Consider the following 22,946-nt stretch of genomic DNA (forward strand, 5'->3'; position numbering starts at 1 on the left):
AGTGTGGACTTTCTGATGAAGTGTTACACCTCTTACAAGGGAACCTCCCCATCGCACCCCCCTCAGATTTAGTTATAAGTTGGCACAGTGGATAGACCTTGAAAAACTGAACACAGATCAATCGAGAAAACACGAAGAAGTTGTGTGTAACTATGAAAAAAATTATTAAAATATACAAACTGAGTAGTCCATGCCAAGATGGGTAACATCATGGGCACTAAGAAGCAAGTTGCTCCGTGGTCCCGTGGTTAGCGAGAGCAGCTACGGAACGAGAGGTCCTAGGTTCAAGTCTACCTTCGAGTGAAAATTTTAATTTTTTATTTTCAGTTTATGTGACAAACTCTTATGTTTTGATCACTATTTTGGGAGTGATTATCACATCTACAAGAAAACCTAAATCGGGCAAGGTAGAAGAATCTTTTTACCCATTCGCTAAGTGTACAAGTTAGGTGGGTCGACAACATATTCCTGTCATGTGACGCACATGCCGTCACCAGTGTCGTGTAGCATGTATCAGACGTGTTTTCCCGTCGAGGAATCGGTTGACCTATGACCTTGCGATCAAATGTTTTTGCTTCCCATTGGAGAGGCACGTCCTTTCGTCTACTAATCGCACGGTTTTGCGGTGCAGTCGCAAAACACAGACACAAAACTTATTGCAGTGAACAGAAACGTCAATGAACTAACGGACAGATCATAACTTTGCGAAAATAAAGCAAGTAAAATTTTCAGTCGAGGGAAGACTTGAACCAAGGACCTCACGTTCTGCAGTTACTCACGCTAACCACCGGACCACGGCGCTGCTGAGCTCGCACGCTCCTTGATGTTGCTTATCTTGCATATGGACTACTCGGTTTGTATATTTTACTAATTTTTTTCACGGTTCCACATAACTTCTTCCTGTTTTCTCGATTGATCTGTGTTCAGTTTTTCAAGGCCTATTCACTGTGCCAACTTATAACTAAATCTGAGGGAGGTGCGATGGGGAGGTTCCCTTGTTAGAGAATCCCGAAGTTGAATCGGAAATTGACTTCACTGGTGATGATTATGTACCTGACACTTGTGAAGATGAAGACATTGTGAACGAGGGGCACTTAGTGGAAGAGGATTCAGATGCTGATACACATCGATCATCACCTCTTTCACCACAGCAGGTACAGTTGGCAGGATCTACAGAGGTGATTACAAGGGATGGAACTGCGTGGGAGATTGGAAATTGTTCACCTTCTGGAAGGTGGTCAGCTATGAATGTTCTGAAGAACAGAGGAGATCCCACAGCTTATGCTTGCCAACCAGTAGACAGCTCTGTCATCAGTGCCTCTGTCTTATTTTTGATGAAGCAATGCTACATGTCATGAAGAAATACACAGAATCAAATGCTCAAAAAGTACTGAAAAACAGTGACTAGACTGTGTCACTTGAGGAAGTGGAGAAACTGATAGCCATCATGCATATTCGGGGTGTATTGCGCACAAAAGGTATGTCTGTGGATGATCTCTGGTCGCACTCTTGGGTGCCTGCTTTCATCAGGGACATTATGCCAAGGGACAGATTTCAGGAGCTGCTCAGATTTCTCTGTTTTGATGAAAAATCGACCCAGTCTGAATGCCTGGCAGCCAACAAATTCGCTCTTGTATCTGAAATTTGGGCAAAGTTCATTGAAAACAGTATTCGTGCTTCCTGTCCTGGAGAAAATATAACCATTGATGAGCAACTTTTCCAAGCAAAGCAAGATGCAGGTTTACTCAATTCATATCCAACAAACCAGACAAATATGGTCTCAAATTCTGGTTGGCTGTTGATGTAACAACAAAGTATATATGTAATGCTTCCCCATACCTCGGCAAAGAGGACACGCATAGAGAGAAATAACCACTTGGAGCGTACATCGTTCTGCGTCTCATGGAGGTATTTGTAAATCAAGGAAGAAATGTGACCACAGACAACTTCTTTACGTCTCTTCAACTTGCTAAAAAACTCAAAAAAGGAAAGAAATCTTCATTAGTTGGTACAGTGAACAAGATCCGCCCTTAAATCCCAAATGAAGTAAGGAAGCTGAATGCTGAAATACACTCCACCACAATACTGCACAATAGTGGCAACACCGACTGCACTTTGACTGTATACCAAGGAAAGAAGAATAAAAATGTGATTCTTCTGAGTACATTGCTTGCTGAAGTAGCAATGAGCAAGGAAGGAAAGAAAAAACCTGAAACTGTGACGTTCTGCAATGCAACAAAGTATGGGGTGTATGTGGTTGATCAAATGACACATAAAATATTCTACAAAGGTTGCATGTAGGAGATGGCCAATGCATGTCTTCTACAACATATGGTAATAAATGCATAGGCCATCTGTAACATTGTAATGAACAAGAAAATGGAAAGAAAGATGTTCATACTTCAACTGGCAAATGAACTCAAGTGAATGAAAGAGCAAGAATGTCAGGCAAAGGAAGAGGGTTGTTGTTGTTGTTGTGGTCTTCAGTCCTGAGACTGGTTTGATGCAGCTCTCCATGCTACTCTATCCTGTGCAAGCTTCTTCATCTCCCAGTACCTACTGCAACCTACATCCTTCTGAATCTGTTTAGTGTATTCATCTCTTGGTCTCCCTCTACGATTTTTACCCTCCACGCTGCCCTCCAATACTAAATTGGTGATCCCTTGATGCCTCAGAACATGTCCTACCAACCGATCCCTTCTTCTGGTCAAGTTGTGCCACAAACTTCTCTTCTCCCCAATCCTATTCAATACTTCCTCATTAGTTACGTGATCTACCCATCTAATCTTCAGCATTCTTCTGTAGCACCACATTTCGAAAGCTTCTATTCTCTTCTTGTCCAAACTATTTATCGTCCATGTTTCACTTCCATACATGGCTACATTCCATACAAATACTTTCAGAAAAGACTTCCTGACACTTAAATCTATACTCGACTGAAATCACCTGGAAAGTGGAGGAAGTGCCAAATCAGCCTCTGCAAAGGCAAGAAGACAAGCGAAAGCTGTGTGAAGTGCCACAAAGCCATGTGTGGAAAATGTGTGCATGAAACAGAAGTCACATGTTCTAAGCGCATCTAGCAGCTTCAAATGACTTGAGTGAAAAGTAATACAGAGCAGTTTGTAAAACACATGTGAGAGTAAAATGGACCAAATATACTAAATGTGTCTAGAACGATGTATGAATAGTTAATAAATTAAAATCTATAGTTAAGAAACATGTATGCAGTAGCAACAATAAATTTGTATGATACATTGTTGTTCGTATAAATTAGTAATTATAATTGTAAATAATTGTTATGATTACAAGTATTAATATGGATTAACAAACACTAAAAAAGTACTTGTTTAAGTCAAATATGAAAATAATGTATGTGTGGTCAAAATGACCCCTTTGCGTCATTTTAGGAATGTCAGAAACTCCACCGTTCTAGTGTTAACAGGTCACCCTCACAATGATCCCATATGGCAAAGATGTCATCAATGTATCTAAACCAAACCAGGGGCTGAAGACTTACAGATCTCAGCAAAGCCCCCTCCAAGGGACCCATGAAACACTTGGTATAAGAAGGAGCCGTCCTGGTTCCCATGTCCCTATCCCTGATCTGTTTGTATGTCTGCCCCTCAAAGGTGAAGTAGGTGTTGCTAAGTATAAAGTTGATCAAGGTGAGCAGGAAGAATGTCATAGGAAATGTTCAGCAGGAGACAGTCCGTGTACATGGGGGATGTTGGTATAGAGGGAGATGATGTCAGTGGTGACAAGCAAAGCTGTGTGGTGGGAGTGGAACGGACATGGGTTTCGGATGAAGTCTTTGTACTGTGTGTTGCAGGTGCTGATCAACTAAGGCAAATATATGTTTGGTGGGTGCTTTGAAGCCAGCAACTATAGGATGGCCAGGATGACTGGGTTTTTGAATCTTAGAAAGAAGGTGAAAGTTGGGGATGCGTGGTTTGGATGGGGTAAGAATTTCTATGGATTGAGGCATTAGTCCTTGTGAGGGGCCAGAATTTTTAAGGAGGGACTGTAGGTCAGTCTGAATCACATTAAATATGATTGCATGGACATCTTTTTAGATCTGAGAATAGTTTATTTGGGCTGCAGTTAGCATTTTAGATACATTTCCAGTGGTTCATTCTTACAAATCAATGCTTTTGAGAGAAAGGACAGCTCCGATGCTGTGTTGTGCGGCATTTGGCACAAATTTAGCATAGTAATAGACTTTGCCGAGAAACTATTGGAGGTTTATTCATTTGGTTACACATCAATTTTTTCTGTGGCTTCCACATGTTGCCGAAGACGTTGCAGTCCTTTATGACTCAATATGTGGCCTAAGTAACCCACTGTTCGAAAGAATTCACACTTTTGCACTTTATTCCATTTTGTTTTAGTTTCTAGAATGGTAGACATAAGTTTGCGAGGTGTTACTGGCTTGTAGTGCCACTTGCTAGTGTATTGTTCAGATAGTTTACTGTATTTGAAATCTTACGAATCAGCTGTTCCAAAAAAGTTTAAAAATTAGTGGTGCACTAGCAGCTCCAAATGGCAACCTGTTACATCTGTACAATCTAAATGAGTGTTAGTAACCATGAACTGGTGTGACTGTTCATTTAATAATAGTTGCAGTTATGCTTCGGATATATCAGTTTCGGAAAAATACTAGTCACCTGATAGTTTTGACATCAGGTTTTGTGGGCTTGGGGTGGGATAGATATCACTCTCTGATTGAGCATTTATGGTTGCTTTAAAATCACCTCAACCATGGAGGGAACCGTTTGGTTTACTAAAACTGCCAGTCATGTTGTCCACTGAATTGATGTGCTGGGTACGAAGATGCCTTGTTGCACCAGATTATCTAATTCCATCTTGAGCTCATCTTGCAAGGCTTCTGTCACTAGTCTCGCTCTAAAGTAGTGAGCTGTTGCAGAAGACTTTAACTGAAAGTAAGCTACATAATTACCTACATACCCTAAGCCTGGTGAAAATAGATCTGAAAATTCAGTGCATAGGGAATCAAGATCATTGAATGGTACTACATCAGATATGATGTTGATTTCGTGTACTATTTAAACCAAAAGATGAAAAAGTGTCCACCCCAAAAATGTTTTGTGCCTGAGGTGATGGCACAGCTAAAATTCTCCCTTTGTCAGAGAAGTTACAGGACAGATTTTCTTATTTCTGAGTTTGCAATACTAAAAAGGACCAAATATCATTTCTGTGTTACCTGGTGTGTGTGTACACACTTGAAATGATCTTGGCCATGTTTCTGTGCAAACTCACTAGATGGCAGGGCAGTGCTTAGCAACACACTATTGGGGTTATTGACACATTAGTTATGGTTACACAATGAATGCTGATTGTGGGCAAAGAGCGAACATTAAGTTCTTCATTAAGCTTGGGAAACCCCTAGTGAAACATTCAGGAAATCGTGTTTTCAAGTGGCACAAAAGGTATCGTGAAGTCACAGATTCAGTGTAAGATCATCCCAGAGCTGGTTGCCCATGTACAGCACATACCGCATACAGCAAACAAGGAGCATGTAAAGCAGTTATAGCAAGAAACCCATCATGTAACTGTCTGTGTGATATCAGAAGAACTTAATTTTAATTGTGATGTGTGTCATAAAATTTTACACAAAGATTTGGGGAAATGGAAACTTAACTGGATAGATTATTGTTGGGGATGAAAGTTGGTGCTACCAGTCTGACCCTCATCAAAGTGCTGAAAGGCAGAATCCTGGATCACCAGTGTCAAAAAAAGTCAGACAACCTTTGAGAACAAAGACAGTGTTGATAGCATTCTTTGGTAATAAAGGACTATTTCACCATGAGTACATTCCTCCAGGTCAAACAGTGAACCAAACTCTTTACAGTGAAGTTGTGAAATGTTCGCGGCAACCGATTCAACACCACCGCCCTGATTTGTGGCATTTCCAGAATTGGTTCTTACTGCATGACAATGCAAGACACTGCTTTAGCTGTTACCGAGTATCTGATAAGACACTCTGTTATTGCCATCCCTCATCCGCCATATTCGCCCGACCTCTCACCTTGTGATTTTTTCTTGTTTCCGTGAGTGAAAAGGTGACTGAAAGGAAAGCATCATCAATATATTGCAGACATCCACCTGACCTGTGACAAATGAGCTTACAAACATTGCAGTTGCAAATTTCCTTGCTTGCTTCGAAGACCTTGTAATTGGGATGTTATTTTCTACCGGATTTGTCGATACCAAATGTAATGAGGGAGGTTGTAAATGTTTTCTTATATTTTTGTCAGAATATTTTTTGTGAATTGTAATTTGCCTTATTTTATGCTAATTTGCTTATATGTTCGAGAGTGACAGCATATTGGTTAATATTAGTAGATGTGACGAAGAACATCAAATAGACTGGTTACAAGTGGAAGCTTGTGTGTTGTGTGAAATGTCTTTGACACTGGAGTCATCTTTGACCGTGGTCAGTTGGCAGTGAACTCTCGATGTGTGTGACGGTGGAACAATGTGCAGGTCGCCGTTATAATAATTTGCCAGTGAACAGGAAAAATGAATTATGTTACTACTTTTTTTATATAAACATCAAGAAGGAACCACATTCGAAGAAATGGCATTTGAAGCACCAAAAATGAGGCGAACACATTGAACCAGGTTATTTCTGCGACCGACGAAACAGCATTGTGAAATCAAACTTAGTCAAATATCGTCTTATAAACATTTCACAGAAAAGTGAGTACTGTCATGAAATATGCTAAATTCAAGTATATAAAAATAGTGAGCATATTTCAACCTCCAGAAACATTGGCAACTGAGTGTAGAGAGCCAAGAGGGACTGCTTTGATAGGATCTGGGATCATTACTTGGCAAGTGCAATTTTCTATTTTTTGGGAAAATCTATCCTGGATCTTTTCTGACAAAGGGAATAGTAATCGAACAACTGACTTTTCATGTACAACCCCATTTCTGTGCATTTGCCATGCAAAATTGAGCTGCTTACTCTAGGATTGTAGCCTTTGTGATATCAGCTGAAGATGCAAGGAATCAATCTGTGCCTAGATTTATTCTTTATAATAGAAGCTGGCACACTGGTATCATCAAGGAATATTGTCACCAGGTTGTAAATAGTTACTGTGAGAGAATGCTCTTGCAGATGTGCTGTGAAGGGTTTCAGCTGTGGCTGTAAGGTGTTCACACTGTGGTATTCATGTTTTAACAATCCAAAGAGCTGTCCAGGTGAGATCCAATAAGCAGCCCATTCATGTATGCACAGTATTAGCGAGGTAGAAATTAGAGCACAGATCGATACAGTGTTCATGCTGTTAGGGTGGCTGATTTTATTTCCTGCATGATATCAAAGGCCCGGCCCATGTGATTTCTTGCAGGCACCTCATATAGGCTGCAGATGTCTTTGGCAGCTTATATCACAGACTGTTGACTTCACTGTTGAGGACATAGATATAGGAGACTCTACTTGATAGACACTTATAATGTGATGGTGTAGACCTGGTCACCATTGTTGGAGTTTGTCATAACAGCTGCTAAAGACAGTTTGGTTACATAATCTTTTTTGCAAAAGTTTTATTCATTTGGCATACATTCCACTATGGTTCAAAGGAATGTCCTTTTTATATTTCTGATGGTCTAAGGGGTTTTATGGAGACATGAAATTTTCATGGTATCATTGTAGTTTCTGTATATAATAAAATTAAGTGTTTTTTTTCTGTATAGTAAAATCAAGTGTTTTTTCTGTTTTTATCTTTACCAGTTAAATTAGTGAAGATTAAATTTCTTATTTCATGTTATTTTATTCCTCTTAACTGAATAAACTATTTTTGAAGACAAGGTAATGTGGAGTTTCAAAATAAAATTTCTTAGATATTTTATAAAATGAATAGATATGCTGGATAAAGTTGATCTATTACTCTGTCAGGTTGCACGTAATAGTATGTCTTGACAGTCATATTAATTGACAGTTTTATTTTACAGATGTAACACAGAATTTTGATTATGTGTTCTGGTCTGGGGATTTGAACTTCAGACTTTCTCAGCCCCGTGATGAAGTTTTGCAGTGGGTATCAGAGCAAGAATTCCCCTTGCCCTTGCCACATAGTTTACACAGTGATCAGTTGAAAGCCATTATTGCCGAAGGTAAGTGCTCAGTCATCTCACACTTCTAACTTGCGTATCTGGCACTTGACTTATAAAGCAGCTAACTGGTGTGAGATGTACCATGAGTTTGCTGCAAAAGTAACGGATTTACTCCCAAAATTCAAAATTTTTGGACGTTTCAAGGTTCACTAAAAAAAGAGAATGATAAAAAGTGAAAGATTTACAGTATTATTAAGGTGGATCTTAAATCATAAGCCTAAAGATACAAAACAGTTTTACTTTATTGCATATATTTTTCTTTTTGCAGGAGTGGTACACCTAACTATGGTTGAACACTCCATGTGTGTCCAGCAGATTTGTATGCTGAGCAGTTATTATTACATAGGATGATGTTATCAATCGCAGCCATTGACATATAATTTTCAGCATTATCCATCTGATTACGCAATTATAGATGAAAGATAGTGTATTCCAAAGCACTTTTGCCATCACCAGCATTGTGGCCTGCCATCATTTCTGGCACTGATGGTCACTTATTCTACTGATTAGAACTGGCAAGTCTCTATAGAACACTTGCACTGCAGATTGTCTACTTTGACAGGTACTAATGTTAACAAGTGATGGACTCACCATATTCATGAACTCATTTGCAAATTGTTGGTCCACACTTCTGCCCTTTCTCAAAGTCACCTAAATCACCAGCTTCTCCGCACACTGCATTAACTGCAAGATTTTTCTGTGTCCCCATCACCTGTTGTGAGGCAGTATGCTTTCATGCCATGTACCTTCTTTCATGACCAAAGCATACTTTCCAAATAGCTGCCCTGATGTGTAATCTTCATACTTTCCTTGGATATTTCTCATTTTTCAATAATTGTTAAATCTGTATGCTTACTAACTTCTGAATCAACAGGCTCTTAGTCAGATTTTAAACTTATGTTCTCAAGTAAAAAACGGTTTATTTTTAGAAGATTTGTTATTATTTATCAGTATTGTATAAAGCTATTAAGGTTTGTAAGTTTTTAGACCTCACACTGGGAAAAAAGTCCTGCTAAGGCTTACTTTGCCCATAGGTCAGATCCAGGCACTCACTGTCACTAATAATGGGAAAGCCAGACTCCCACATTCAGTATTCAGAAGGTACTTATGAAAACCTAGGATCTGAATCAGAGTTATGGATTGCATTCACTTATCAAAAGACTTCTCTCCATAAGAATGAGGATTAGTGGGAAAAGAATGTATTGTGTTTTAAGTTAAGTATTAAACAGAGAAAAAATTATGTTACTTATAATGAAGCTTCATAAAAGAATTATGTTCATGCTACAACATTATTTACCTCTACATAACAGTAGTTTCTTTGCCTATATTACTGGTTTTGCAGAATAGTCCTACTTTTTTATAGTGTTGGTATACTACGATTCATTATAGCTACAAAGCAAAATGAGAAGTTAGCATGCAGGCAGTCAAAATTAAATTTATTTCTGTCATATTGAAATTTCCTGAAAAGAAAGAGTGCTTATACTGCATTGCTTACTTATTTTAAGGAAGTGTCTTCCGAGATTTTGAAGAAGGTCCTATAACATTCCCACCAACGTATAAGTATGATCCGGGAACGCAGATGTTTGACAGTTCGCACAAACAGCGCACACCAGCATACACAGATCGCATCTTATACAAATGTCGAAGTGGTCGTGGCGTTCTGCAGTGCTTGCTGTATTCATCAGCTCCATCCATCTGCACTTCAGATCACAAGCCAGTGTGGGGCCTCTACAGCAGTGCTGTGCGACCTGGGATTGACACGTAAGTTACTATTTACGTTAAATCAGAAAAAGGCAATTACTTACCTATAGAGGATTGGTGCGTAGCACACAGAAATATGTAATAGGAAAAGGTAACTCTAACTTTCAAGCTTTTGCTCTTTTTCTAGTTAGAGCACACACATTCACACAGGACCACCCAATTGTACATGCTTGTGGTATCAACGAGACTGATTATTGGATATTGAGTATTAAAAATAGTTGCCTGAGTAGATGGTGGTGGGAGGGGGTAGGGAAGGATGCATGAGACAAGAGGGGGATAGCAGGGTAGTGTGAGGCAGGTCTTTCACCAGATGCCTCTGTGGCTGCACAACAAGACAAAAGGAGCTCATAGTGCATATAAGGGACAGCGAGGAGGGGGGAGTGAGGGAGGAAGCGAGAGAGAGGTGGTGGTGAAGAGGGAGACCAAGAGGGGAAAGAGTAAGGGAGAGGGAAGAAAGGGGAGAGGGGTGAGAAAAAGTGGGAGAGGAAGTGTGTGTGTGTGTGTGTGTGTGTGTGTGTGTGTGTGTGTGTGACAGAGAGAGAGAGAGAGAGAGAGAGAGAGAGAGAGAGAGAGAGAGAGAGTGCTCACGTGGGCGGGAGGAGGAAGAATGGTGGGAGAAGGCAGTACATGATCTGGATGGAGGAGTGATGTGGACAGAAGAGAGAAGGGAAAAGATATGATGAGGAAATGGGAAACAAGTAAGTGGAGGTTTAGCTCGTGGGGATTTGTGAGAGCACAAGATATGCTGGAGAGACAATTCCCACATGTGTAGTTCAGAGCAACTTATGCTGAAAGGGAGTATCCAAATGGCCCTGTAGTGAAACAACTGTTGAAGCCTTTTGTGTTGTGATGTGCATTGTGTTCAGCAACTGGAATGTGAAGTTTGCAGTTTGCCACAGTTTGGAATTGACCATTCATGTGATTAGACTGTTGGTCATTTGCCGAGGACAGCCTTTGCTCCCTTCCTCCATAACTTTTAACACCTATTCCCAAATCTGCTTTGCCTTGTCCTTCTCAGCTCAGTGAGCCACTTTCCTAAACATTGATCTCCTCCTCTCATATGGCTCCATAAATACATTGATTAATATCAAGCACATCAACCTCCACTTTGACAGCTGTGACCCATTGAATGTCAAAAAGTCTCTTCCATACGGCCTGACCACTTGCGGATGCCAAATATGTGATGCAAAGCAGGAGTTGTCAAAATTTACTGTCAGTTTTACCAGAACTTTTACTGACATATAGTATCCTAGACATCTCATCCATAAACAAATCTCCTGTACCATATGATCCTCTGACACCAGTAACCACGTTAACTATCCTCCAGCCAGCACTCCTCTAATCACTAATCACCCAGTGTCACCCTGACGTTTAAAAGCTCAACTACATCCTTCATCAAGGCTTTGACTACCTCTTGTCATGCCCTGAGGTGAGGAATATCCTACCCAAAATCCTACCCACATCACACAAAGTAGGGTTCTGCTCCAGTACTGCTCCCAATCCGGCACCCCTTCAGTCATTCCTTTGTGGTTGACCCATCAGTCCCTTTTGGTTGACCCAGATGCAAGACCTGCCCAACACATCTGCCCCTCACCTCCTAGTGCAGTCCAGTAACAGGCATCTCCTACACTGTAAAAGGAAGGGCCAAGTGTGAAAGCAACAGCCATATTATGCAAAAGCTATGCTGCATTTACTGTACAGCATTCAAGGTGGACATGGTAAGTAACCCACTGTCCATTCACATGAATGGCTACTGCCAAACTGGCAAATCGCAACTTGACCATCCAGTTGCCGAACATGCTGCATACCACAACAAAAATGACTTCAGTAGCTGCTTTACATGGACTATTTGGATACTCCCTACCCCCATAAGTTTCTCTGAATTACATGGGTGGGAATTGTCTCTGCAGCAAATCCTGAGCTGTCACAATCCCCTGTCCTAAATCCCCACTGACTTGTTTCCTATTGCCTCACCGTACCTTTTCCCCTCTCTTTTCTCTACACCACATTTCCCCATCCAACTTGTGTACTACATTCTCCCACTACTCTTTCTTCCTCTCCTCACAACATGTGCACACTCTCCCTCTCCCTCTCCCTTTCCCTCTCTCTCCCTCTCCCTCTCCCTTTCCCTCTCTTCCTCCCTCCCCCTCCCCTCCCCTTCTTTTTTCCACCCTTTCCCTTCCTGCCACTCCGTCTCTCTCTTCTCCACTGCCTTCCTCTTCTTTCCTCTCCTCCTCCCCCTTTCAACTTCCTCCTGTCCCTATCACTGTCCCTCACATACTCTACTCTCGGAACTCCTTTTGCCTTGCTTTGCAGCCACTGAGTCATCTGGCAAAAGACCTGCCTCTCTCTACCCTGCTGCCCCTCCTTGCGTCATGTGTCCTTCCTGACCTCCTCCCCACCCCCGTCTACCCAGGCAACTAACTTTGTTAATTGATATTCAGCAATAAGTCTCGCTGCTACTGCAAGCATGTGCAATTGGACATCTGTGTTGTCGTACATGTGAATGTGTGTACTTTTATTAGAAAAAGAGCAAGAGCTCAAAAGTTAGTGTTAATTGTTTTCTATTATGTGTTTCTATGTGCCACACACAGATGTTCTATAGGGAAATGGTTAAATATGTTTCCATAAAACTGCTAAAAATAGAATGTACAGTCTTAGACATAAAAACTGACCGCCAGCCGGCCACCAGCGAGACTTAAGTCCGAGGGGGCAGGGGGGGGGGGGGCAGGAGGGGAGGGTGGGGGGGTCCACCGGGGCCGAACCGCACAATAACCCTGGGTTCGGTGTGGGGCGGAGGAGGGGTGTGCCACAGTCGTCGTGAAGTTGTGGACCACTGCGGCTGCGGCGGGGATGGAGCCTGTCCATCGTTTCTAGGTCCCCGATTAACATACAATACAATGGTGTACTGAAGGTGGCAATACGAATTTTGCTTGAGCGTTGTCTTCCGATTCGCTTATTGAGTTTCTGTCTGCCTGCTTGTAGCTGTGCTGCAAAAGAATTAAAAACCTGGCGTTCAGCGACTCTCGAAAGGCGAACGAAAGCTGCTTGTAGCTGGTAGGCTGACACATTACCACTGAGCTAGCGAAGAGGTGCAGGACATAGAAAGAAGGATCCTTTATTGTATGATTATATGATAGTGGAACAAACACTGGTAGCAGTTATTTCTGTAAAATATCTGGGAGTATGCGTACGGAATGATTTGAAGTGGAATGATCATATAAAATTAATTGTTGGTAAGGCGGGTGCCAGGTTGAGATTCATTGGGAGAGTCCTTAGAAAATGCAGTCCACCAACAAAGGAGGTGGCTTACAAAACACTCGTTCGACCTATACTTGAGTATTGCTCATCAGTGTGGGATCCATTCCAGGTTGGGTTGACAGAGGAGATAGAGAAGAGCCAAAGAAGAGCGGCACATTTCATCACAGGGTTATTTGGTTAGAGTGATAGCGTTACGGAGATGTTTAGCAAACTCAAGTGGCAGACTCTGCAAGAGAGGCGCTCTGCATTGTGGTGTAGCTTCCTGTCCAGGTTTCAAGAGGGTGCGTTTATGGATGAGGTATCGAATATATTGCTTCCCCTTACTTATACCTCCCGAGGAGATCATGAATGTTAAATTAGAGAGATTCGAGTGCGTGCCGAGGCTTTCCGGCAGTCGTTTTTCCCGCGAACCATACACAACTGGAACAGGAAAGGGAGGTAATGACAGTGAGCCACTCACCGTTGGGTGGCTTGCGGAGTATAGATGTAGATGTAGATGTAGACATGGGGGCTTACTTATTGGCCCAGTAGCTGCTATAGTAGATAAATCGCAACACAAGAGACGAGAGAAGTTGTATTTTCCGTGTGGGACGACTTTCGTGGACTCAAAAAGCATTAACTGATATCCTTATATCATATCTCAAGAGAAAATCCTCACATTATTCAATTGAATTTGAACGATAATATCAAGTGAATTTAGTAGGATAGTTCTGTGCCATCAAGGAAGTAACTCGTCGGTCACAGAGTTGCCAAACATATTCTGCATTGTTGCCAAGTTTCAGTTATACTGCCAGGAAGGATACTAACTGATGTGTTCTGTGACTGACCTCGGAAGTGACTGTAACTTTGTCTCAAAGTTGCGGGTGGCAAGCACTGGCAGATCCTCATTATATGTCAGTCTTTTTTGGATTTCTGTAACTAGGTTTAGGGGCTAGAGTGTAATTACTTGTAATACATCGATGCACTGAGTGTAAACGTAATGAAACTCCACCTATCATCTGATAATTGTGAAAAACTACATTTTTCATCTGCACAGCACCGCAGTATGAAGAAATCACGGGTTTTGTAGGATTCCTATACTTAATTTCCTTGTGTTTGTTTTCGATGACAGTAGGTGAGGAGCAAAGCCATGTGAAATATAGTTTTCCAGCAGGGTTTGAGTCTTTGCCTACAGTTGCAGTAGCACATCGAGTGAGGTATCAAGAATGTGAGCATTCACCCATTGCTGTAGTATAGGCCAGGGCACGAAGAAGCAGGTTCCCCACAAAGTAAACTATGAGAGACACTGTAATTAATGCCTAAAGTAACCATCTCGCAAACTTAAATTTTCCAAATTGCTGCTTTTCTTTCAGACATGTCCAAAAGAAGAGACACCACACGTATATGCATATACAGGGTGTTTCAGGAGGAACAGTAGATATTTTAGCAGGTGGTAGTACAGACAAATTACATAAAAAATTTCATATAAATGTGTCTACTTTTTATTGAGTACAGAGATACAGCTGTCAGTACGTAACCCTAACAAACTCAAAGCTAAGGCAAATGCGCACATTCAAAGTTGATTTTCCAAAATTCCCCCACCAACTTCAATGCACTTTTGACTTCTCTTGATAACACCAAGTGTAGCTCTTCTGAGGTTGTCTTTGTATTCTTTTATGAGTGCTGCACTACTCGTAATACAGATGATCAAATCAGCTCTTGGGTTTACTTTTTCTTTGTTGATTTCGCCTTTCAACCATCCCCACAGGCAAAAATCCAAAGGGATAAAGTCCGGGGACCTTGGTAGCCAAGAAAAGTGCCCATATCTACTGATCCATCTTCCGGGAAATTTTAGGTTTGGATGATGTGTCACCTGACGGCTAGAATGTGCAGGAGCCCTGTCATGCTGGAGGAACATACGCATTCTTGTAGCCAAAGGAACCTCATCCATTAGTGCTAGAAGCTCATTTTCAAGGAAGTATAGACAACGGGGTCTTGTAAGGACCAACAAACAAAATGAAAATGCATTGAACCCAGCTGTATGTACTCAATAAAAATTGGACACATGTTATATGGCATTTTTTTTCTGCAGTTTGTCTATACTACCACCTCCTACAACATTTACTATTCCTCCTGAAACATCCTGTGTAATTATTCAGGTCTTCATGGGCCGTCGAAACTTTTCAGTGCTAGATGCATGTCATCGTCCGAACCCTCGTGGGAATACAGTGTGGCTGCGAGCGAGTGGAATAATGGACAGAGGGGTACAGAGTATGTGGTATGCAGCAAACATGGGAATTTGTGTCTGACAAGGAGCGTGTGTAGATAGGTCCTGCAGGCAAGTTGGCCGTTGTGTCCTGGTAGCCCAATACTCAACGCATTTGCCTAGTAAGCAGAAGTCCGGGTTCGAGCCTTGGTTGGGCACAAATTTTCATCTGCTGCTGTTGCTGTGTTTCAACACGCTGTGATAGTGTGAATGTCTGTCCTTCGATATTTAAGATGCAATTGTTTTTTGAGGCAATACAGGTGATATGCGAACATTTGTCTTGCCATCAACATAAAGGGACTTCAACGGATTCCATTCCTTCGTGATGTCGCTAACCCATGTCACATGCATGCGAATCAGATAGTAGAGCATATTTAGTCAAATAATGAATGGTCAGTATACAAGTATTTATGAACAGTAGAATCAGAATTGCAGCGAGCTGATCACTTAACCAAGTGCAACGTAATATACCTGTGTAGTGAGTCATATTAGCTGCATAGCTGATGATAATATTTGTCAAGCAATTCACTGCAGAATTAATGTAATACCCGCACGATGATCTCTGTAGTCATGCTGTATCATTAGCAGCTTGTGAATAGAATGCTGTGTTCATTAAATCAGATTAGTCAAGCTGATGCCAAATAAAGAGAAGCGATGATGCCACCACACTATCTTTACTAAGGTAGTCATTGCTAGATTATGTGCGCCAACATTAATGTTACTGTAAGCAGTTTGACAGAATAACACCACAACATCTGCGGACAACCTGTACCATTATTATCGTACATGCGGTGAATACAAGTTCCGGATGTTTGTCAAGAATAGCGGAAAGCGCCTCATGAATGTGAAGTTCCATTTGCATTACACCTAGGACAGAGAGAATCTTAAATAACAGTAACAGGTTACCCAGTGAAGGGAAGAGGCCTTGTACTGTCTTCAGTTCTTGCAGTTTGATATTAATGTATTTCCCAATGATTTCACACTAACAGGTCCTTTTGGCTATCGGAATACTCATATGGGAATTATCAAAGTGTAATTATCAAAGCGTAATTGCTAGAACACTCAGCTACCATAGTAACACCTCATTTTGGATTGAATATGACTCGGAAAGCAATGTTAATTTGACGTTTCCGTCCATCTCCTGATGACTTACACAATGAAGTCTGGAGTGCACTCGCAGTTGTGTTGCCTGCCACATCAATTCTGTAAAGTGTTAGGGCAGCTGGCAGCCATTGCTGAATACAGACATGTGCAAATATCTTCACTGCTCTAGGGAAACTCGTCTTTGTTCCATTTTTTCCATACCTTAATTAGCACAATAACATAAGGTTAATTCTGCTGAAGAACTTGTTGCCTGCAAGGCCTTAAATAAGAATCTGCTAGCCGTAATAATGCATGAAAGGAAACAGACTGTTGGACAAAAGAATGGAGAGCTTCCTGCTTTTTGCATTTTTGATAGGTCCTACTGTAAGAATATGGTGTCATATTATGCGTCATAAATCTAAACTGTTTATTTATTTCGCTTCATACTGAAACAAAAGCTATGATATGAGAAGAGGAAATGACTTATATGCTTCTCAGAAACTTTAGCTTTTTAATTAATTTATTTATTTTTTTTCTTCACATCATGCTAAAACAAGGTCATTGATATGATAGGGGGAAATGAAGTACATGCTTCCAAGACATATCATTTTCTTATATGCTACTAATGCGAGCATGAAAGCTCTGGAGTTAATTTTTCTGTGTTGGATAAGTTTTGACATCACATCACATTACTTTGTGAGAAGGTTCCTGTTTTCTTGGGATTCAAATAGAATGGACATTTCATCACTGGTTAATATTCTGATATCCGTTCCAATTCCTCCACGGCACCTGTGAGTAGAGTCTCATGTTGGTTACTATAAGAACATGCAGGCAGTAATGTCCGCTCACTGCAGTCAGAACGAAGATACTTTCTTTCTGCTTATGGCAAAGCGTCTCCTGCAGTGTCCGCACTCAGCCAACATAAACAAACCACGGCGACAGTAGTCACTGCTAATCGCTGACTTGTCGCGAGCCACGACAACAAGTGCGCACTGTCTCTGCTAACGATATTATGGAGTTAATACATCTTACTTACTTAACTAATATGCAGGACATGGGTTGGATAAATATTCAGTTTGTAGTAACTAGCCATTGCATTAAAATACTTTACAGTATATTTGATGCAATATTTATTGTTGCTTGTCTCTCTAATATTAATAGTATTGATTCAGATTGTGCGTGAACACGAAAACGGCAACTGGACTTTTGGATTCTTGGGAGTCCAGGCTAGCACAGCAGAGAATATCAGAGATCTCTAGTCAACTTCCTTACAAGCAGAACACATTAATTGGAACACTGAATATAAATACATTGATCCAAACAAGAAAACTACATAATCTCACATCAGAAATCGACCGACCAAAAATTCTCATCCTTTCTCTTCAAGAAACATGACTGACAATGAATCCTTGCATTGTGAAAACTATGGCATCATAAAGAGCAATACACAACAAAATGAGGCGAAAGGCGCACCAATCTTTAGCATGACATTTCTCGTACACAGATCCATCATCAGCTCTGTCAAAGAAATCACACCCATCAACAATTGACTTGTGACTATGAGCATTCAGAGCACCAATAAAAAACATACACTCATCAATCCACATGCCCCCACCAACATTGAAAATAAGAAAAACCCCGAAAATATCTAAAAATTCTGGAACACACTTGAAAGAACCACAAGCAAAATTCACCAAGATGACGTGAAAATCCTAATGGAAGATTTTAACGCTCAATTTGGGACAAAAAAAAAAAGTATAGGAAAATTGTCGGTAAAAATTCAGCACACCAAAACACTAAGACAAACGGCACGTGTCTGATATACATTTGCCAACAATTCAGCCTCAAAATAATGTCTACCCACTTTAGGAAAAAACAGAAAACATTGCGTTCCCCGATCCTGCATCTTGGTGAATACCAGATCCACCACTTTGCCATCTGCTACGCCCAATACAGAGCCATCCACGATAATGAAGTCCGACGAGGCGCGAACATTGACTCAGACCGCTACCTCTCACAAGGTCAAGTGAAATTCTCTCTGAAGAGAGTTCACCTAAAAAATATCAGCATCCAAAATTGAAGAAGAGTGGGAAAAAGGACCGACGAACAACTGGACTGACTTCTGCAGTAAAATTATCAGAAAAGCCAAAGAATTAATCCCACTTAAGAAAAAGGCAAAACGCTCATGGTGGGACTCAAACTACGATCAAGCAATCATCAATCGCCGACTCGCCTTCCAAAAATACAATGAGCTTTTTTGCCATTTATTGTAACTATTTTTTGAATGTTAGAGCTGGAACAATAGAAACATCATGATTTTCGCGATATGGAATATTTGAATTCGCCTTACATCTTCATATTTCGAGCAACGGCAGAATATCCATCACAAAAGCTGACACCAAGAAGTCAGGTCATGCCTGTCTTCTTGCAGGTGTGACAGTGGCAGTGATCTCAATAACAATATTGTATAGCAAAGATAAGTTGCCAAATCAGCCGTTGAAGAAGCTCCAAAATTGTGAAACGTGTCTGGTGAATACACATTCAAGGTTTCAATCCGACTAAGACAGTAAAACACAAATAATTGTCGCAGTTATTAATTTATAATGTTTCATTTGCACTCAGTGCATCGATGTATTACAAGTAATTACACTCTAGCCCCTTAAACGTAGTTACCGAAATCCAAAAAAGACTGTCGTATAATGAAGATATTCCGGCACTTGCCACCCACAACTTTGAGACAAACTTATAGTCACTTCCAAGGTCAGTCACAGAACACATCAGTTATTATCCTTCCTGGTAGTATAACTCAAAACTTGGCAACAATGCAGAATATGTTTGGTAACTCTGTGACCAATGAGTTACTTCCTTGATGGCACAGAACTATCCTTCTAAATTCACTTGATATTATCAGGTCATTTCAACTGAATAAAGTGAGGATTTTCTCTTCAGATGTGATATAAGGATATCAGTTAATGAATTTTGAGTCCACGAAAGTCATCCATCACGGGAAATGTGATTTATCTGTCATAGTGGCTACTGGGCCAATAAGTAAGCCCCCATGTCCTGCACCATGTTCTTGCCCCTCCTCGCTAGCTCAGAGGTAATGTGCCAGCCTACCAGCTACAAGCAGCTTTTGTTCACCTTTTGAGAGTCTACATCTACATCTACATTTGTACTCCACAAGCCACCCAGCGGTGTGTGGCGGAGGACACTTTACATGCCACTGTCATTACCTCCCTTTCCTGTTCCAGTCGCGTATGGTTCGCGGGAAGAACAACTTCCGGAAAGCCTCCGTGCGCGATCGAATCACTCTAATTTTACATTTGTGATCTCCTCAGGAGGTATAAGTAGGGGGAAGCAATATATTCGATACCTCATCCAGAAACGCACCCTCTCGAAACCTGGACAGCAAGCTACACCGCGATACAGAGCGCCTCTCTTGCAGAGTCTGCCACTTGAGTTTGCTAAACATCTCCGTAACGCTATCACTCTCACCAAATAACCCTGTGACGAAACGCGCTGCTCTTATTTGGCTCTTCTCTATCTCCTCTGTCAACCCGACCTGGTACGGATCCCACACTGATGAGCAATACTCAAGTATAGGTCGAACAAGTGTTTTGTAAGCCACCTCCTTTGTTGATGGACTACATTTTCTAAGGACTCTCCCAATTAATCTCAACCTGGCACCTGCCTTACCAACAATTAATTTTATATGATCATTCCACTTCAAATAGTTCCATACGCATACTCCCAGATATTTTACAGAAGTAACTGTTACCAGTGTTTGTTCCGCTATCATATAATCATAAAATAAAGGATCTTTCTTTCTATGTATTCGCAATACATTACATTTGTCTATGTTATGGGTCAGTTGCCACGCCCTGCACCAAGTGCCTATCCGCTGCAGATCTTCCTGCATTTCGCTTCAATTTTCTAATGGTGCGACTTCTCTGTATATTACTGCATCATCCGCAAAAAGCTGCATGGAACTTCTGACACTATCTACTAGGTCATTTATATATACTGTGAAAAGCAATGGTCCCATAACACTCCCTATGGCACGCCAGAGGTTGCTTTAACGTCTGTAGATGTCTCTCCATTGAGAACAACATGCTGTGTTCTGTTTGCTAAAAACTCTTCAATCCAGCCAGTACTGTCAGTAACGTACAATGACTATTTGAAAGAAATAAACAAATGACGGATGACTATGCGACTTTACACGTCAAAGATAATAAAATGCAAATCTGGCCCTGCTAAATACGAAACTACACAATGGTTTGACAAATTTAACTAAACACGTGCACTAAGAACACTCAAACAAATTTTCAACTTGACTACTACGCTTATATGAATGCTAAATAAGCCACTTACTGCTACTTGCGCACTGCTGACACACTACTCTGCGTCAGAAGGCTAACTGAATGCCAGGTTTTTAATTCTTTTGTAACACAGCTACAAGCAAGCAAATAGAAACTCAACAAGCGAATCGTAAGACAAAGCTCGAGCAAAATTCTTATTGCTACTTTCAGTACCCCATAGTGTCAGAGCGAAAATCTTATGGTACTGCAAAATTCATAATGCCACTTTTGTTTTCTGCTGACATCTTTTTCATTGTTGTGAATAGATATCTTTATCTATGAACTGCCACATTTTCATTATACTTGAGTATGATACAGGACATGATGTAAATACAGACCTCCTCGAAGTCAGAAGTTGGTAATATCCTACTAATTCGTGTTAAAATAGGCACAATCGTCTTACAGACACTTAATGTTTTATTAAGATAGACTGCCATTGTAATGTTTCTATAGTAAATTGAATTTAATTTGTATTAGTACAGTGAATATTTTAATTGTGCTTTCCATTAGTTTATTGAATACAACAGTAATCATCAGAAAGTAATTAATCAGCAACAGTATATTTTTTCACAATATCTAAAAAAATTTGACAATGCTAAAGTAGTTTACAAATTCTACGCCTGTAGAAACCTACTGGTTGTAATGATGTCATTAAACCCGTGTAGGTTGAAGAGCATTTTCATCTAGAAATGAGTTGCCTTGGCAGTTGATCGATTGGGAGCAGGAAAGGTAAAATTTTACGAGTATGCAATCAGAGGAACAAATGCCTGAGAGATGACTTCCCTATCAATCTCCTGGATAGTTTTGTTTCTCAAATCAACAGAGTGCGTTATGCAGTAGCACATGTGATGTAGTTTTGTCGGTTGATTTTCTTGCACTGCAACTGAAAGGTGTCTCAATTGTTGGCATCATATTCCAGCAATGATGGACGCATCCTTGAGGAAGAATTCATCGTGTAAAACACACTTTTGGAGCTATTAGATAGAAAATATTATGTTCACATTACTCTTTGCTCGAGTTTAGGTCTTTTGGTAGGACTCAGCCCTTCATATCTTCATAGGAAATTAACGATAAAGGCATCATAACTCATCACCGGCAACAGTATTGCATAGAAATGCTCAATGAGTGACCTGATGATGGTAAAGCAAAACTGTAATAATAATCACTCTGTTGATTTTTGTTGTTTTGAATTAGAGCTTGCAGTACTGCTACACCAGACTTCTGAACCTTGCCTGTTGAATGCAAGTGTCGCATTCGCATGATAGTTAAAGGGTAATCCATCTCTTATATCCGTAGTAGAGACTTCCTTAACGTGGAAAATCATTAATGACAGAACAGTCTTTGTGAAAACAATAACATCTTTTCTTGGCATATTTTTCCCAAAAGCACTCGCGCTACATACAGTTCAAATCTTTCGAGCTGCCTCCTCTATGTAATCTCCAATCTTTAACTGCGATATGATAACTAGAACTTCAAATTCGAAAATTACAGCTGATACACATGCTGACAGCATTGCGCCACGTTCACCTGGGCGGCGCCCGATTTCAGGCAGTGGGTGGCGTCTGGCCAGTGGCTCGTAGCTGCTGCAGTACGAGGAAATGCTTGAATGTAAGCTGTTCTGATCGCAACACAGCCACGAGCTGACCTGCGGAATTGTTTCTGGAAGTCTTTGTTATTACTGGTGGGTAGAATGTGAATCGCATTATGTTAGGTGTTCTGTTGGACTCGTAACTTTAGACGAGGGCTGAAATGTGGTTAAAAAAATAAGAGATACAGTCAGATGTGAACACGCAACTAGAAGTTTAGATGTACGACAATTACCACTAGACCACGGGCTTACACAACACAACATCTCGGAAGTAGCCAACACTTCCTCCTAACACTTCCACATCTTACTGTGTTGCCAGATTGTGCAGATGGCTGGACTTAGCATTGTCAGGGGCAGTCGGTTTTATTGGCCACCTTAAGTGAACGACTCGGACTTAGTCTCTGGCGGGCGGCTGGTGGTCAGTTTTTATGTCTAAGAGTGTACATTTTATGTTCTCCCAAGTGAAAACCTCATTCACATTTATTTATATGGTCTTTCTACACACATCAAA

At 40.8% G+C, this 22,946-nt stretch overlaps 1 protein-coding gene across 1 annotated transcript in view; it reads left to right on the forward strand.

The window, feature by feature from the left end:
- The window catches only part of LOC126458287 (inositol polyphosphate 5-phosphatase E), an 84,349-nt gene that overhangs the window by 49,546 nt on the left and 11,857 nt on the right, over positions 1-22,946 (forward strand). Inside the window, exons 5-6 of the mRNA XM_050095227.1 lie at positions 7,978-8,139; positions 9,645-9,900. Of these exons, the coding sequence (XP_049951184.1) occupies positions 7,978-8,139; positions 9,645-9,900 (418 nt within the window). The remainder of the gene's footprint in view (positions 1-7,977; positions 8,140-9,644; positions 9,901-22,946) is intronic.

This window comes from Schistocerca serialis, chromosome 2, assembly GCF_023864345.2.
Source record: "Schistocerca serialis cubense isolate TAMUIC-IGC-003099 chromosome 2, iqSchSeri2.2, whole genome shotgun sequence".
NCBI lineage: Eukaryota > Metazoa > Arthropoda > Insecta > Orthoptera > Acrididae > Schistocerca > Schistocerca serialis.